Consider the following 17,646-nt stretch of genomic DNA (forward strand, 5'->3'; position numbering starts at 1 on the left):
TGAGCAGAAAGAAGAAATCAAACCACTGGTTCTTAGGGGAATATTATGTAGAAAATGTTGCCCTCAAACACATGAACACTGCTTCCCCATCCAGAATCCAGAGGTTGGGGAACAGGGGTGCATTTTTCATCTCTTTTTGCTACTTTTATTTCCTTCCCTTCCCAGTTCCCCTTTTTTCACCCTTCCCAGGTGCAGGACTCAGGGAATGCCAGCACCAGCCCATCCCTCAGCAAACACAACACGAGCACGTGCTCCATGCTGGTTTCCACCAGCTCTGCTCTTGCCTGAAGGTGCCTTCCCCTGCTCCATGCCTTTGTTTTAAGGGAACAGAGAAATGCAAGCACCACTCATTTCACAGCTCAGCTACAGGTAAATTACCTGAGAGAACAGGGGAGCACTTGGCTCCTCTCCCTTTCATTTTTCTTGGAGTGAAAATCAAATGTAATGGGCTCACTGATTTATGACTGCCAGCAGGATGGAGCACGGGGATCATTTGATACCTGCCCAAATTGCTGGCTGGATCACAAAACCCCTTCCATGTGGTTTGAGGTTCCCTCCAAACCTCTGCTCCCCAACTGTGCTGGTTTTTAAGAGGATAAAAATTCCCCACATTTCCATTGGGACAATCCCTGTGGCTCCTGGGCCGTGTCCAAGCTGGGAAGGGCCATTCCCAAGCTGGATGAAGGCTCCAGGCTGTGAGCTCAGGGGCCCATGGGGATGATGGGTGGCACAGGCAGCTCATCCCTTGGAATCCCAAACAGAGCATCATGGAATGGTTTGGGTGGGAAGGGACCCCAAACCCCCCCAGTGCCAGCCCTGCCATGGCAGGGACACCTCCCACTGTCCCAGGGGCTCCCAGTGTCCAACCTGGCCTTGGGCACTGCCAGGGATCCAGGGGCAGCCCCAGCTGCTCTGGGCACCTGTGCCAGGGCTGCCCACCCTGCCAGGGAACAATTCCCAGTTCCCAATCTCCCATTTAAATCTGCTCCTTGTCAGCCTAAATCCATTCCCTGTGTGCTGTCCCTCCATCCTCGTCCCCAGTCCCTCTCCAGCACCCCCAGCTCTCCCACTGAACAGGAGCTCCAGCCCCGTTCTTGCCATCAAACCAACCACAATTTCCCATTTTTCAGGTCTTTTAGAGACCAGGCCTAACCTTAGACACAATTTATGCTCCTGACCTTACACAAACACCACGGCCCAGAAAACCTCACACCAGAGAAAGGGAATTTCTTTTTCCAAAGTCACTTTTCTGCCACCATGTCCAGAGCCCACAGGGCAGCTGAGATCAGACCAACACTGATTTCTCTCCAGGGGCTTCTGATGGGACGTTCAGAGGAGCTCTGTCTCTTCCCAAAGGTTTTTGTGTTTGAACTTGCACTTCTATGCCCTGCTCAAATACTCCCACAGATCTCTGCCCACCTCCACAGAGACCACAAAGTGAAGAAAGACACACACTTCTTTAAAAATCCCATTATTTCTAATTTTTTTTCCTATTATTTCCCTCTGTGGAGCAACTCAACAATAATGGGCTGCTTGGAAAAAAAGCAACAACAAATCTATTTGCCAACTGTACAGAGTAATAAACTCATGGAAGGAAGTTTATAGCCAGTAAATGGAATATTATTGACAACCAGATCACAATAAAATGTAAAAAATATCTCATGACAGGCTTCCTGCAACACAAGTAGGTAGTAAGTGCCTCATCTTTTCAAAGAAGGTGTTTTACTTTTAAATTTTTTTTCTAATTTATGGTTGATTTCTTTTGGATTTTTTCTTGGTGAGCTTTGGAGCTCATGCAATTAAACACAGGCAAACACATCTAATTTCCAGAGAAACAATAATTACAGCTTAACCCAACTTCCTGCCCTCTGCAGCGCCTTCCCCTCTTGCTGCAAGAACACACTCCCCAAACCAGTGTTCATCCTGTTAAATTGGATGTTAATAAGTGGTTTTAGCTGCATAATTGATGCTGAGCTAAGGAATGTTTTGCTCAGGCTGGAGCTGCTGGGATTGTTTTACCTCTCCAAGAGTTGATCCCACGTGGAATTTGTGTCACACTGCTCTGGAACGCTGCCTGGCTCCCTCTTCACTCCCACTGCTTCCTCCAGATCCTGCTAAGGAATTCTCTTTGGAGTCCAGGAGGGTTTTTAGTTCCTTTTCTGTGTTTTCTCCTGTCAGAGCAGTGATCTGGCACTGCTCGTGGGGAGGATGGAGAGAGGAAACTCCTTTGAAATTGGGATTGCAGCACTGGGGAAATGCAAGCACAGCCATGGGAGAAATTTGGGAAGAGCAACCAACAAGAGGAGAATGCACCAAAAATGCTTTAATAGGAACCAGGGTCACATTTGGGTTTGGTTTTGCTTTCTCCTTGTAAAGACTCCCTAAAATGTTGATGACAAATATCGTCTGCTTCATCTTTCTCATCTCTTTTCTATTTCTTTCTTCTACCTCCCATTTACTGTTAAATAAAATCAGAACTATTGACTCCACATGGTCTCCTGAGCAGATTAATTTGGGCAGAGGAATCTCTCAATATTTGGATCTTAACATCATCCCAAGGGGCTCAGGACGTGTCCCCAGCACTGCAGTCCACAGGCACCCTCCTTTGCAGGGAAATGAGTTATTTAATTCAGCCACTTCCCTTTGAAGTGCTTGAATCCAATGCCACACACGTTGGAAATGAAAAATAAAAGCATCACTCAACAGAGAAACACAATTTACAGTAATTATTCATGTCTGCAGAATATGTATGAAAAAAACCCCAGGGGAAATTAAAAATCCCATAAATAGCCTCACAGGAGAACAGCTGGAGAGACCCCATGCAATAACCAAGTATTTACTCTGATCCCCACCTTTCTGCATCCCCAAGAAGATGGCAACTGCAAGCTGAAAATCAGTTTAGAGCCATGGAAAGTCCAAAAGGAGAATGAGAGGAAATGGAAATGTCAGCACAGCCAAACCTCATGTTTCCCATTACTGCTAAAAACTGAGCACAGGGGAAAACCCCGAATTTCAGTGCTCACATCACTCGAGTGCTTGCTCTGTTTTCCATGGGGGAATCTCTACACATGCTCCCATTTATTGATTTACCACAGAGCAAGGTGAGGATGGAAACTGGAAAATCCTTGCCTGGTTTGTGCAGGGGATGCAGCCACAGCCTGGCTCACACCATGGCACACTTCTGGCACGGGATGGTCCCCAAAGAGGCCACAAGAATTGACAGCGAAGATGTTTAACATCAAGCAGAAGGTGGAGACCTCAACCAGCCAGTGAAATGAGATGTATCACATTAAAAATGTGTTTGGTGGGTGTGCATGAATACACAGCTGCACCTGCACCCACATGAATCTCTATTCATATATCACAAATAAATACAATTTCACTGCAAATTTTTCATCCTTTGCCTTTGTTAAGTCACACAGAACTACAGGCAAGGTAAAGAAAAATGCCAATGTTAAGACAAAACTGAATTTTGAAGCATTTTTACCCTCAGAATTTGTGATATCCTGGGAGACACTCAGTAATCATAAATGTCAATTACAGGAACGAGCTTGAGGAGTGACCTTTGTGTTGAGCTTCCCAGTGAAAATAAATGTGATTAAACAGAAACAGCCACTGTCCAAATCTTGAGTGGTTTTGTGTGGGACTGATCTGTGCACCTGTACAATCCACCCTCACTCCCAGGCTGAGACTCAGGGAAATGGAACTGAGGAATCTCCTTTTATCCTGGCACTGTGAGTTAACTTTCACAAAGTGAAATTTAGTGGCCACTGAAATTCTGGTTTTTTCCACTATTCAGAGGTGAACTTGGCACCTCTGAATTCCTCTTTCAGGAAAATTTGTGTCACAAAGCCCCAAGGAGCTGCTCTGAGTGTGAGCAGAGGGAAGTGAATCCCTGACTTGTCCCAAGTGGTGAAAACCTGGCCCCTGTGGATCCTGCCAATTCCCTGGCCAAGGTCTGCTATGGAAAAGATGGATGGGTCACTTTGTAACAGAAATATTGATTTGACTCAAGTCTGAGTGGGACCTTTGGCTGTGGAGGCCCTGGGAGGATAAAGAGGTGATAAATAAACCAGGTTATCCCAACCTCACCTTCTCCACACGCAGCTCAGGGCATGGCTGGGGAGAGCAAAAGGCTCCTTGAAGCCATTTAGGGATGAATTCCCACAGGAATGGGGCAGATGGAAGGGACAGCAGATCCTACCACTGGTACAAGTCAAATAAGTTTCTTTTCTGAATTGTTTCATAAGGAGCTCTTCTGCATTAGCCCAGCTGTGTCCCAACAATGTGACAAGGGATTCCCAAGGCACTGGGATGCTCTGACTCCCAACTGGACTGACAAGGAGAGAGCAAACCATGAGACATAACATCATAACATCATTCCTGGGAGGAATTAGCTGCTGGCTTTGCTCAAGTGTGTTTTTACCCCGCTTTGAGGAGGGCCCTGATTCATTCTGGGTTCTGCACAAGCACAGCCCAGGAGCTGTCACATTGTAAAAGGGTGACAATTCGGGTCTGGGAGCAGCTCTGAGAGCCTGATTTTCAATTCCCAGGCTCAGCTTGCATATTGGTAAAACACACACACACAGATCTGGAGTTTGTGCTGTGAGACTGATTTGCAGTCTCATGTTTGAGGAGTCTCACAGGGCTGAATTTTAACACTTGCACGAGCACAGGGATTTGCCAGGGACGTGGGAAAACAAACACATTATCAGAAATACAATTTACAGGCACCCACCAAAAGGTTGATGGGAAAGCTCCTCCCATCCTTTAGGAAGCAAATGGAACAGAAAAGAGGAAAACTCACCCAGCATCCCAGCACGAGCAGCAGCAAGAGCAGCCTCCAAAGCAATTCTCAATTAAATACAAGATTTATGGAATTAGAGCTGTAATACATTATTGATTGACCACAGATATCTGATTGATTGCAGCCAAGAATCCTTCCCTGCCTGCTCCTCTTGAGCAGAGATTACAGGAACAAAACAAAGAGGGAATTGCAGGATGAGATCCAACAGTAAATCCTGAGACACTCCAGGAGCTGATTTTACAGCAAGGAAAAGTGTGTTTGTTTGATCCAAAGTGACACCTTGGTTTGAGGCAAAAAAATGAGAATATGTAATTGACCACAGGAGCCACTTTTTATGAGAAGGGCAATTTTTCTGCCTCTGTTAACCACAGTGTTGTTTTACTGCTGTGTAAAGTCACTTCTGCTTGGAACTTGCACCGTGTAGCAGGTACCTGAGGTGGAAAATATTACATAAAAATCATCTGTTTTCTGAAGCATTCACTTAGAGATACCCAAGCCATCACTTTGGGCATGGACAGCACACAGGGATGGATGTTCTCAGTGCTGATGTGTGTTTTAGCTCCAACCTGCAGGGACAACCACAACAGCACAGTAAAAGATTTCAGTTTTCTCATGAGTTCCCCTCCTAAACTGTCCTGAAAAAAAGAAAGTGTATGCACAGCCTTCTACATAATGCACTAGTTCCCAAAATTCTGCAGTGAGGACCAAAAATACCCAGGGAATGTATTCATTTTCTTAGACAAGCTTTTAAAATAATAGTTTATTTTTGGAGTCAGTGGTATATTTAAAAACAATCTACTGTAAGAGTAAAAAGATTGTAGATAATAAAAAAAAACCAAAGTGTGATGACAATAAAAAACCACTAGAATATAAAGTTAGTTTCCTTCCTCCCTCCCAAAACCCCATCCCATCAGTCTGATATTTCTCAGAGCTTAATATCTGGAAAAAAAACGCTTTTTGTCTTTTCTTTACACTTTCAGCAATTAGGAAATTAAGAATACGTAAAGCATTCTTTGCAGGCACATTAATCATTATGACGTGAAAAGCAGGCACCATAAAAACTAAAACATTCTAAAAACCATCATATATACAAACACTGTACAGAATGATGGCACAAGGACAAAGTGATTCCGTTCAGTTCATCCTAATCCAACATGAAATATTACACAACAGAGAAAGGAAAAAGCTCTTCCCATTTCTGTACTCAACATTCAGGTTCAGAATGACCAGGAGTCTCCTCTCTGCTCCCTGTTTTCTCTGCCATACCCTCGTGCTGGTGACAGCTCCAAGGCTTCCTTGTTTTCCCCCTCATGGACACCCCAGCTCAATGGCAGGGGGTGATCACCAGGGACTGACTTCACAAAGCCCATCAGTCACAGATTATCCTCAGCTGGGAGGGACCCACAGGGATCATCCAGCCCAGCTCTTATCCCTGCACTGACATCCCAAAAATCCCACCCTGGAGCAGTGTCCAAAGGCTCCTGGAGCTCTGGCAGCCTCGGGGCTGTGCCCATGCCCTGGGGAGCCTGGGCAGTGCCAGCACCTCTGGGGATGAGCCTTTCCCTAAACCCAACCTAAACCCACCCCCAGGCCCAGCTCCAGCCATTCCCTGGCTCCTGTCCCTGATTGTGACAATGAATTGTGGCATTTCCCTCAGGAGGATGCTGCTGACCCACCAAGCTCTGCCCTCAGTCTCCTCTCCTCCAGCTGAACGTTCCAAGCGCCCTCAGCTGCTCCTCACACAGCTTCTCCTCAAGGCCCTTCCCCTTGGGCACCCTCTAACAGTTTCATGTCTTATTTACATTGTGACTGGTGCCATTCTGGTGTCACCCTTTGTGCCCCACCCCTGAGCCAGCTGCTCACCCATCCCATGATGTGTTCCTCCAGCTGTAGGATGGACATTTTGTCCAAAAGGATCCCATGGGAGACAGTATCAAGAGCTTTGCAGAAGTCCAAAAAGGTTCCATCTCCTGGCTTTCCTGGATCAGCCAGCTGGGTTACCCTGCTGTAAAAGGAAATTGGGTTCCACAAGCAGGACTCTCCCTCATGGAGCTGTGCTGGCTGTGACCCATGACTGCATTGTCCTCCAGGTGCTTTCCAGGACCTCCCAGAATAATCTTCTCCATGATTTTACTGGGCCTGTAGCTTCCAGGGTCCTCCTTCTTGCCCTTCTTGAAAACCAGGACAACATTCCCCAGCTTCCAGGCAGCTGGGACCTCTCTGGATTCCCCAGACTGCTCAAAAATCATCAAGAGGGGTTTTATGATGGCATCAGCAGCTCTTTGAGGATTCTGGATAAATCCATCAGGGCCCATAGATTTGCAGGGTTCAGCTGGGGCTGCAGATCCTGCAGTTTCAGGCTGACTGGGAGTTGATCATTGTCACAGTCATGATCCTCCAGCTCAGGGCACCGGGACCCTCTTGGTCTGTGACCCATGTTGAAGACAGACAAAGGATGTGTTAAGCACCTCTGCCTTGTCCCTGCCCCTGTTTGTGAGGTGCCCATCCCCACCCTAGAGTGGGCTGATGATATTTTTACACTGCCTTTTGCTATTGATATATTTGAAAAAACTTCTTTTTTTTTTTGTCCCCAATGGTTCTGGCAGCTCCAACTCCAGCTGAGATTTGACCACAGGAATTTTCTCCCTGTAGTGGGGAGCTGCAGCTCTGTGTTGTTCCCATGCCCCCTGACCTTGCTTCCACTGGCACACACCTTCCTTTTCCACCTGATTTTGCAAGAGGAGATCCCTGTTCAGCCAAGGCAGCTCTGCTTGACTTCCAACATTTGGGAATTGCTGCTCCTGTGCCCTTGGGAGGTGATGTTTAAAAAGGGACCAGCACTGATGGACCCCAGCACCTGCAAGAACATTTTCCCAGGGGACCTCACAAATTCCCTGAGCAGCCTCCTGGTCAGAGGGGAGGTTCTGCTGGCACTTTCCCTCCTCTCACCAGAGGTTTTAAACTCGATGTCATCGTGGTCACTGTGGCCAAGGCAGCCCCAAATCCCCACTTTGCTCATTGCAATCAGGTTATTTGTAACACAGACCAATTTCACAAATCAGCGGTGTCTGATTTTTAACCCTGGGCTAAAATCCCTGTTATTCAGGGAAATCCTACAGCAGCTTCACCTCACTGGGAAACCTCCTCTTGCCCTGAATTCCAAGTGAATATTGTCATTGATTCCTATATACACTGAGATTAGGTACAAAAACTCTGCTCATTTGAAACTCCAGAGGTACCCAAAATCTTTAGGTACAACATTTCCAGCTCTCGTTTTAATCTCCACGTTTAGCTCTGTGCCTGGCATTATCCAGAAGCAGGGAGAAGGTTTAGGAAGAGGGTTCTGTCAGTTGATGGGAGTTCCCAGTCTCAAGTAGAAATCCAGATTTCTTTCAAGTTATGGGAGGGAATGATCCCAAAAACAAGGGGATGTAGTGTTGGGTCCGACGCACGGCGAGAAACGGATTTCTTACGGAGTTACCATTGCACTAAATGTTAGATACTGCACACCTGAATGAGGTAAACATTATAGACCATAAAATACTTAGGGAAATGAATTGTTACAGCTTGATCTTTGGAAAATAACCCGCTTCCTTCTTCACTGGACAATCCCAGAGTCAACAGACGTTTGCTTCCGCGTCGTCTTGGGAGGCGGCGGCGGCGGAGTCTTGCTGGGCAGAGGAGGAGGCAGGTGCTGGAAAAAACCAATTTGGGCAGGTCATGTAAGGAATGAATGGAATTCTGCAACGTTTTTGAGTCATCTCTAAGTGCAAGAGGCAGCAGGTAAGTCTGGAGCCCTCTGGCTCACAAAAACCTCTCCCTGCAGAATTTGCTGTGAACACAGAACGCTCTCAGCCATTACTTTTAAATATAACTTTGACTTTTGACAGTGAAAAAAAATCTCTCAAGAGTTCAGGATTAATTAGCTCAATATTTAAGGGAAAAATCTTTTGAAAGCACTGGAGAAGTTTATAATTCCCCACTTTATATCATGATAGGATATTGATTTCTTGGTCTGTATCGATTGCCCTCAGCCTCTAGGCACTCAGAGCTTAAAAACCAAGCTGAAGCAATGGCTTCATTGCTTTTCCATTATGCTTTGTATTTTGCACAGTTAGAACAGAAATATTTTAAAAAAACCAAAAAAATTTAAAATCATTTAGAGAGATAAGTAACTCACAATTTACTATTACACACGGAGTTATAATTAAAATATTCCAAACAGAAATGCACAACATTCAAATATATGTATTTTAAATCACTTTACATATCTCACAACAGAAAAACATCCCCAGTCAGAATCACCAGCTAATTGGACAAATTAAAAAAGCCATTATGGAAATTAGGACCTTTTTTCCCTTATGTTGTAACCTACAAGTGATAAAATCTGTGGCAGAAAGAGCTGGAGAACACTGCAGTTTGCAGGCAGGTTTTCCCAGATTTTGGCTGTGCAGGCAGCACAGGTTTCCCAGAGGCTGTGCTGCAGTGTCACAGCTCATCAACTCTGCTCTGGCTTTGTTTTTCCCTACGATTCTCCCCCACTCCCCAGTCAGGGCCTTTTGTTTTCCTCCAAGCCCAGTGATGCTTTCCCAGCTGTTTGTTCTGCCCTGCCTCCCCCAGCCCAGCACCAGCTGCTGGCTCCACAGAGGCACAGCCTGAGGAGCTCCAGCTCTGCCCAAATTCCTTGGCCACCTCTGCAAAAAGAGCCCAAGCAGCTGCAATACCCCAGTGCTGGACAGGATTCCTGATGGTTTGTCAGGATCAGGAAGATCCTGGTATCTAAACAGCTGAGAAACCCCATGGAAGTGCACAGAACCAAAGCTGGTCCTTTTCAAAGCTGTCCAAGGATGCTGCCCCAGAAAGGAGAGAGGCTCAGGGTGATGCCAGGACATCCCAGTCCCTCCTCTGCTCAGAGCAGCTCCTGATGCTCCTGCAATCTCATGACTGGGAGTTTGCAGAGATGAGTAAGAGCAGATGAAAAACAACCTTTAAGGTGACCAAACACGCTCTCCCAAGCAGGTTTGAAGCCAGCATGGAGTTACAAATCTGAGATTTCACCAGACAGTTTTACTGATCACAGACTAAGGAGAAAGCTAGGAGTGCAAACTGGCAGAGCCAGGCTGGCTGGATCTTTGCTGGGATCTCTTTCCTCTATCCTGCCTGGACAGCAGCACTTTCCACTCCATTTTACACCTTTCCTCATTCCTCCCAGGCAAAGGAAGAGGGATCCCAAACCACCCCCAGGTGAGCCATGCCCTGAGCTTGTCTCTCCATTCTGCTCCATCCACTCTCCATTTGCCAGCCCCTCCAGCACCACCACTGCTCTTTCTGCCTGCTCCCAGCCTCTTCCTTGGCTTCAAAATGCTCCCTGGCACTCTGGAAATCCATTGGGATTGATCTGCTTGCTGCTGAGGGAACACTGGACTGGATGATTTTAGTGGCCTTTCCCACCCTAAATGATGCCATGATGTCCCACAGCAGGCTCCAGCTTGTTCCCAGCTTCCAGTGGGACACGATGATCTCTGAATCAGAAAAGTCAGCAGATTAATATGAAAGGCAGATAAAATAAGAAATTAATTTTTTTACTACATGCAAAACTGAAGATTTTGTTTGGTTTTTAATTAAAATGCCGCTGCTGATCTGCCTCTGAAGTATTGCAGCCAGAACTATTAAATATTGCTTCTACCTGAGCAAATCCACTCTTAACTTGGCACGTTAACTCCTGAATTCCTGCTAAGGCACCTGAATAAATGTCAGTTGGGATCAGAAGATTCCAAAACCTTTGAAAACTTGCTTAATTACACTCCTGTATGCAGGCAAGGGCTCTGGGAAATGCTGGTGGTCTGCAGAACGTGAACATCTCATGGAGCTGACACTGCCTTCAAACTCCATAAACCACGTGCCCCTCAAAAACACAGCACAAAATATAAAATAAAATAAAACTTTCCTCCCTGCTTTGCTCTCTTTAACTTCATATTCATCACCAGGAAAAAATCCCACCAACTCTGCTGATAGCATCATTTGTGCAAATCCATTTTGAATTTAAATAACACTCTATTGGCAATAATTCTCAATTCAATTAGATCAAAGGCATTTCTCAACCAAATGAGCCCCTTCATATTGATCAGAGAACAATCAAATCAGCCCTGAAAACCTGGTTCTGAAAAGCAGAGACAATGCAAATACAATGAGAAGAAGCTAAATATATATGCTATAAATAACAAGCTCAAAACCTACCCAAGCTCAGATTCTGCAAGCAAATTAGGCAGAAAGAAATAGCAGAGATAGGTAGATAATTATTATAATTGAATTTACAATTTCCATTAGAAAGTCGGATAAATTTAGCACATGTTCATTTATATAATAAGCTCCCAATGAATATATTAAGTAGGATGTGTAATGCTGGTTGGGGTGACACTGTTGGGGATTTTGCAAGACAAAACATTCCATTATGGAGCTGGGGCAACTCCAAAGCATCACTCCCAGGGCTTCCTTTTATCCCAGGACAGAAGAAGTTCAACCACATTTCCTCCCTCCCTTTGACACCACACTCACAAAAACCATTTTCAGGCTTATAAAGTTCATCTGTGCTGTGCTTCCCCTCAGAAACTTTGCAATAAAAATAGAGTTTGCCTTGATTTTGTGTTTAATTAAGACTCTCTGTGCCGAGTCGGTGTTTATATCTCAGTGGTTAATTGTGAACCTGACTCTTCCCTTTCCTTCCTGACAAACTGACAGAGGCTGCTGCTTCACATCCCAACCTATTTTGGGCAGAATCCTTGACTCAGGGGTACCTCAGGGGAAGCAGAAACCTTATGTAAAAGGCACATCTGCAACACAGAAACAATCTGTTCCTGCTGCTTCAGACATGAAATTGCTCCCATTTGTTTGCTGGTTTTTTTTCTTTCCCTGATACAGAAAAGAATCAAGTTTAAAAACATTTGTCTGTCTTCTCTTCCAGAGAGATATAAACTGCACTACACCAGGCGTGTTCAAGATGTAGTAAAAATCAATTACAGAAGATGAGAAAATGCTTTTTTAAATTTTTTTTTTCTGTTACTCTCAAGCAGCAAAATGAGAGATGAGTTGTTTTTCGTCCATGGAATACTGTTAAAAGAAACAACTACAAAAAAAATCAAACAGGATTTGCCTCTCCAAAAGGGTCTTTGAGGCACTGCATGAGAATTCTTCCTGGGCAAGGAAATCCACTTTGAAATTCAGTGGTCATCGATAGGACACGCTCTGGAGATCCAGGGACAAGCACTTTGGTTGGAAGAATTAAGGGATCTAATTAGGTCAGAAGCAGCAGAAATGGGATGTAAATAGACCATCAGCCACCCAGGACTGTGAAAATGTTTCAGACACTGAGTTGTTCCTTCAGCACGGAGCTGAGGTGCCTGACAACAACGTGATTATTTCATATCTGCAATGAAAAAGAACATTTGAGTGTGAGGCTCTGGCAAGAATAACTCTCCAGCAGGGAGAACAGCCCAACTCCACTAATGGCAGCCAAATTACAGACAGTTTAAGCTAATTGGCTGTTTGACCCAGGGAGCAAAGTTCTGTGCAGAATCCAGCAGGTAACTGATGGGAAATGACTGTTTAGCCCCTGGTTCATCCATCATCTATTAGAGTCTCATTTGACTCTGTGGCACAGCCATTACCTGCCCTTGCTGGAGTGCCCTGGGATCAGGGAGAGGAGCTGGAAGGGCTCTCCTGCAGAGATGTGTGTCCCACCCCCAGCCCCTCACAGGGAACAGCAGAAATGCCTCAAAATGGCAAACAGGGAATTGCTCCAGGTCAGAATCCCAGAGCAGATCAAAGGGGCTCCTCTGCTCTGGAGCCAGGCTGGAGAGCTGCAGAGGAGCAGCTCCAGGGAGGGCTCAGAGCCCCTGGCAGGGCCTGAAGGGGCTCCAGGAGAGCTGGAGAGGGACTGGGGACAAGGCCTGGAGGGACAGGACACAGGGAATGGATTTAGGCTGACAAGGGGCAGATTTAGATGGGATATTGGAAAGGAATTCTGGGCTGGAAGGGTGCTGAGGCCCTGGCACAGGTGCCCAGAGCAGCTGGGGCTGCCCCTGGATCCCTGGCAGTGCCCAAGGCCAGGCTGGACACTGGGGCTGAGAGCACCTGGGACAGTGGAAGGTGTCCCTGCCATGGCTGGGGTGGCACTGGATGGGGTTTAAGGTCCCTTCCCACCCAAACTGATGACTCTGTGACTTTCCCCATGATTTCTGGCAGGCTCTGCCTGGGGGGATGCTCCTGTGGGGGACAATGGCAGTGGTTGAGGGCAGAGCTGGACCTGTCAGGGCTCTGCACCCCTCATGCAGAGAGGACCTGGCTCCTGGAGTGTGCCAGCTCTGCTGGAGCACAGCTAAGGCCACTTTCCCTCTGTGCAACCCCATTTCTCCACGTGGACACCATCAGGATTTCTCACTGGATGATGCTCAAGTTCCCCAGCACTGCCTCCCTGTTCCAGTCTGTGCACAAACAGACTCAGGAGTGATGAGCAAACCCTCAGAATCAGCTTTAGACTCCAGACTGACCCTGCACTCCTCACTGAAGGCCCAGCTCCTGCAAGACAGACAAAGCAGCACACCAGCATGGCCCAAACCATGCCCTGATCCCATATGGAGAGTGGGACACGGCCACTCCCTGGGCTGGACCAAGGCACAATCACAGGGCTGGGCAGAAGGAGAACACAGGTTTCACTCCAAATCCTCTAAAAAGCAGTGGCAGTCCACTGACCTGGATACTTACTATTTTTCAAAAACTCCTTGCTTAGCAACATCTTAACCCACTGAGGAGTGAGGGACTGGCACAGGAGGTAAGGCTTGCAAGGTTTCCCATCCCCAGCAGGCAAAAATAATGATCAGATGGCAAATAAACCCTGTATTTTAATTTTTTTTTCTTCTGGGCACATTTTCCAAAGGCTCCTGGAGCTCTGGCAGCCTCAGGGCTGTGCCCATTCCCTGGGGAGCCTGGGCAGTGCCAGCACCTTTGGGGGAGAACCTTTCCTGAAATCCAACCTGAACCTGCCCTGACACAGCTCCAGCCACCCCCTGGCTCCTGTGCCTGCTCCCAGCCAGCAGAGATGAGAGAGGAGCTGCAGGCTGCTACTGCAACCCCTCAAGTTGTGTTTCCTAATTCCCTGCTCCTCCACGGTTCCAGCTGCATTTCCAGCCTCTCTCTCCCTGTCCACATGAGGACAACACATTTGCTGAAGCCTTTCAGGTCAGTTTTTGCTCACTGCAGCTGCTACAAGAGAGAATTTCCAGCACTGCAGCACCTGCATTGCAACACATGAAAAATCCCCCTGGGATGTGCCTTCTGTGTGTTAGATGTGAATACATCACCCAGTTTTATCCCAATGAGCAAGCAGAATAATCCCCACACAGCAGAGTCAAGCCAAGGCTGTTGTGCTCCTTGCAGGCTTCAGCCATCCCCACGTTCCACCTGTGCTGGATTGATGGAGATGTTCCCATCCCAGCCATTACCCCATGCTTAGCAAGTGTTATAGCCAATATTAGCAACCCAAGTGCTCCTTTATCTATTTTCTTTGAGCTCCCTCCCTGCTCTGAATACTAAGCAGGAGGTTGATTTGTATGCAAGGGTGAGGATGAGCCCATAAAGAATGATAAGTGCCTAAAGGAATCCCTTGATGTAATAATAATCCTTGCAGGAGTCGTAGATTTCTCCTTTTTTTTTTTAATGTTCCCATATATTATTAAGGACATTTTTAGCAGAACAAATCACAGGGAGCAAGAAAATATCTACAAAGGTCTCAGAGTTAACAAGGAGTAAGGGACAACCAGGAAATGATAATGAGGTGATCACCTGGATTAAAGACTTCAGGTAGACCAAGGTAACACTGGACTCTGAATATCTGAGATTGCTGTCTCAAAAATGACATTATTGCCTGCAGTTTGACTTGGAGCATCTGATTCCTTTCTGGCTGCCTGCTTTTAGTTCACTACAGCACTTTTCCTGCCTTTCATAACCCACTGCAAGACAACCAGAGTGAAAAACACAATCATTCCTCACACAAGGAGATATTTCCAGTTTAAAAGCTACTCAGATAATCTTATCTCTAATAGGTTTTACTGATTTTTCTTCACTGATACAACGGCAGTGTAATTTAAAAGATGATCAGTTTACCAGGCAGAGAATTATCCAGTTATGAATTATGGAGCTATTTGACCCATGAAACATAAGTCATTAAAACTGTGGAGTGGGATTTAATCACAGCAGCAATGAGAATTTACCCATCTGATCTTTCATGTCCAGCACTACTCATTTTCTTGATGTTCTTTAAAAGCTTCCTTCCTAGCAGCCTGATGAAATAAAGGCACAGAGTGATTGTTATAAGATTAGAAACCTTCTCCAAAATCAATTCTAAAGCTAATACAGAATCACAGAATCTGCTGAGGTGGAGGGGACACCCAAGGATCAGCGAGCGCCGCTCCTGGCCCTGCACAGGACAGGTGGCTCTGGACAGAGCTGCTTTAGATCCTTCTGCCAGGCTTTGAAACCCCACTCCATGGTCCTGGAAAGCTTAGAAAAACACAGATGCTGGAGAAAATTGTGGGCAGTTAGATAAGAAGATGTAGCTTGTATCTGCTTGCATTGCTGAGCTATTAAATCCTGGTGCCCTTCCCCACCAGATGTTAAAAAATGGGCTCTGTTCCTACAGAGACCAAATGTAATAAAAAAAATGAGGGGAGCCTGAGCAATCAAGACTGGAAAGAGCAAAAATATTAAGAGCTGAATAAAACTTTGCAAAAAACCACGGGAGCATATTGGTACCATATTTCTGAACTCCCATTTAATGGTGTGGAAATGCTGCTTGTGGCAGGTACAGGAGCTGCACAAGGTCACAGAGCAAATCAGGCTCAGTTATCTCAGGTGTGGGCTCCCAAAACCACACCCCCATGGCATTTGGGAGTCATGCAGTAACTAAAAACATCTATCCCCAGAGTGGAAACCCCTTCCAAAAGCCTCACCAGTCAGGAAAAAAAACCCTGGCTGCCAGGATTTTATTTCTTACCACTGTTTAATGTTTTTTGCTAAAAACTGAACTCATCTTAGCAATCCTGAGCTACTACCACCGCCTAAACCTTACAGTACATCACACAAAATGAATGTAGTACTCTGGAGTTTATGCAGGAAGGAGTTGAGGAAAAGTGAATCCTAATGTGAATTTCTCAGCTTTCTTTCTGGGGATGGATTCCTTAGACAAAGCTCCTGGCAGCCCTGCTGTACATTCTGTAATTTTCCACTTAGAGGGCTGTGTTCAGGACAAATGAGAGCTGGCCCCTGAGACAGATGCTGGGGAAATGGGTTATAAGGTTAGAAGTGCAGTAAAGTTTGATGGAAATGCAAGGGAAAATGAAAATATTGACTAAAATGATCCAGCCATGGGGAAAAACTATGGAAGAGAGGATTGGAAAGCAGGATTTTCCAGTATATGCAAATAAAGAGTAAAACATGTTTTGAATATCTCTATTCTCACTCCTGAAGTTCCTTCTATACCTGTATTTTTATTTTACCATTCAGCCTGAAATGGTAAAACAATTCAAAAACAATCAATTTCTGCAACAACAAAGGCACAATTTCAGCCATGGAAAAGCTGGACTCTTGCACTGGGACAATCTGTGTTAACCACAACTCTTCCAAAGGGTCAAACCAAACTCCTGCCTGACGCCTCCTCTGCTGAGATTTCTGCATTTCTGCCACCATGAAATTTGCTGGAAAGCAAATGATTCCACAGAATTTCACTGGAATGGTGAACTTCAGAGGGATCCTGGATGACACCTCTGCCAACGAAAAGGGAGCAAAACTTCTTTTGCTAGGAATTTTCCCACAAAACAGCTCAGTCAAAATTTGACATTTCAGAGTCAAAGAAAACCTGTGACTTCACGGGGTCTCACTGCCCTACTCTGATTTGATTGGTAATAAATTCAATTAATTTCCCAAAGTTGTGCCTGTTTTGAGGGCAAGGGGTGAGTGATCTCTCCCTCTCCTTATCTCAACCCATGAGACTTTCATTGTATTTTCTCTGCCTGCCCAGCTGAGGAGGGGAGTGATGGAGCATCTTTGGTGGGCACCAGCCAGGATCAACACTCCATACCCCATTAAATCTATTTTTTTTGCCCATAGAGAAAATAAAAGGCATTTCTCAAAAGTGCTGCTTTAAAGAAAAGGACCACATTATTTTTAAAAGCTTCCAGCTACAGGAAACAAAGCTGAAAAAGCGAATTTTCCTCAGAAAGCTGCAAACCCTGTTGGTGATGAAGAGTTTCTGAGCTCCTTGCCTCAAAGGGGACACGAGTTTGCCTCAAGGAAATAAATGAGTGGTGACTGAACGCTGGCAGAGCAGAGCTCCAGGAAGGGAAGGTGGCAGGTTCATGTTTTATTTCCTTTCCTGACACAGGACTGAAAGGCTTTAAATCCAATTTGCTGCTCCTGCTGGTTAAAGCTCCCTGCCCAACAAACCTGACAACATCTGCCTTGGAATTGCCCAGAGTGAAGGCAACTTTCCTTCAGGTTCTGCTGCTCCCTCACCCTCCTGGCACTGCAGAGCCCTCTGGATCAGCTGATGGATGCAGGAGCAGGATCCCAACTCCCCTGGGAGGGCTCAGGGACCAAGAACTGCAGGAGGGATCATTCTCAGGGAATAAGGAACTGCAGGAGGGATCATTCTCAGGGAATAAGGAACTGCAGGAGGGATCATTCTCTGGGAATAAGGAACTACAGGAGGGATCATTCTCTGGGAGAAGGAACTGCAGAAGGGATCATTCTCTGGGAATAAGGAACTGCAGGAGGGATCATTCTCTGGG

The 17,646-nt window shown here is 46.0% G+C and overlaps 1 protein-coding gene across 2 annotated transcripts in view; it reads right to left on the reverse strand.

Annotated features, from left to right (window-relative positions):
* Nucleotides 1–5,552: 5,552 nt before the first annotated feature.
* The window catches only part of DOCK1 (dedicator of cytokinesis 1), a 277,666-nt gene continuing 265,572 nt past the window's right edge, over nt 5,553–17,646 (reverse strand). For both annotated transcript variants that reach the window (XM_077182775.1, XM_054637087.2), the window contains exon 52: nt 5,553–8,501. In XM_077182775.1, coding sequence (XP_077038890.1) covers nt 8,406–8,501 — 96 coding nt within the window. In that variant the 3' untranslated portion in view covers nt 5,553–8,405. The remainder of the gene's footprint in view (nt 8,502–17,646) is intronic.

This window comes from Agelaius phoeniceus, chromosome 9 (assembly GCF_051311805.1).
Source record: "Agelaius phoeniceus isolate bAgePho1 chromosome 9, bAgePho1.hap1, whole genome shotgun sequence".
Taxonomy (NCBI): domain Eukaryota; kingdom Metazoa; phylum Chordata; class Aves; order Passeriformes; family Icteridae; genus Agelaius; species Agelaius phoeniceus.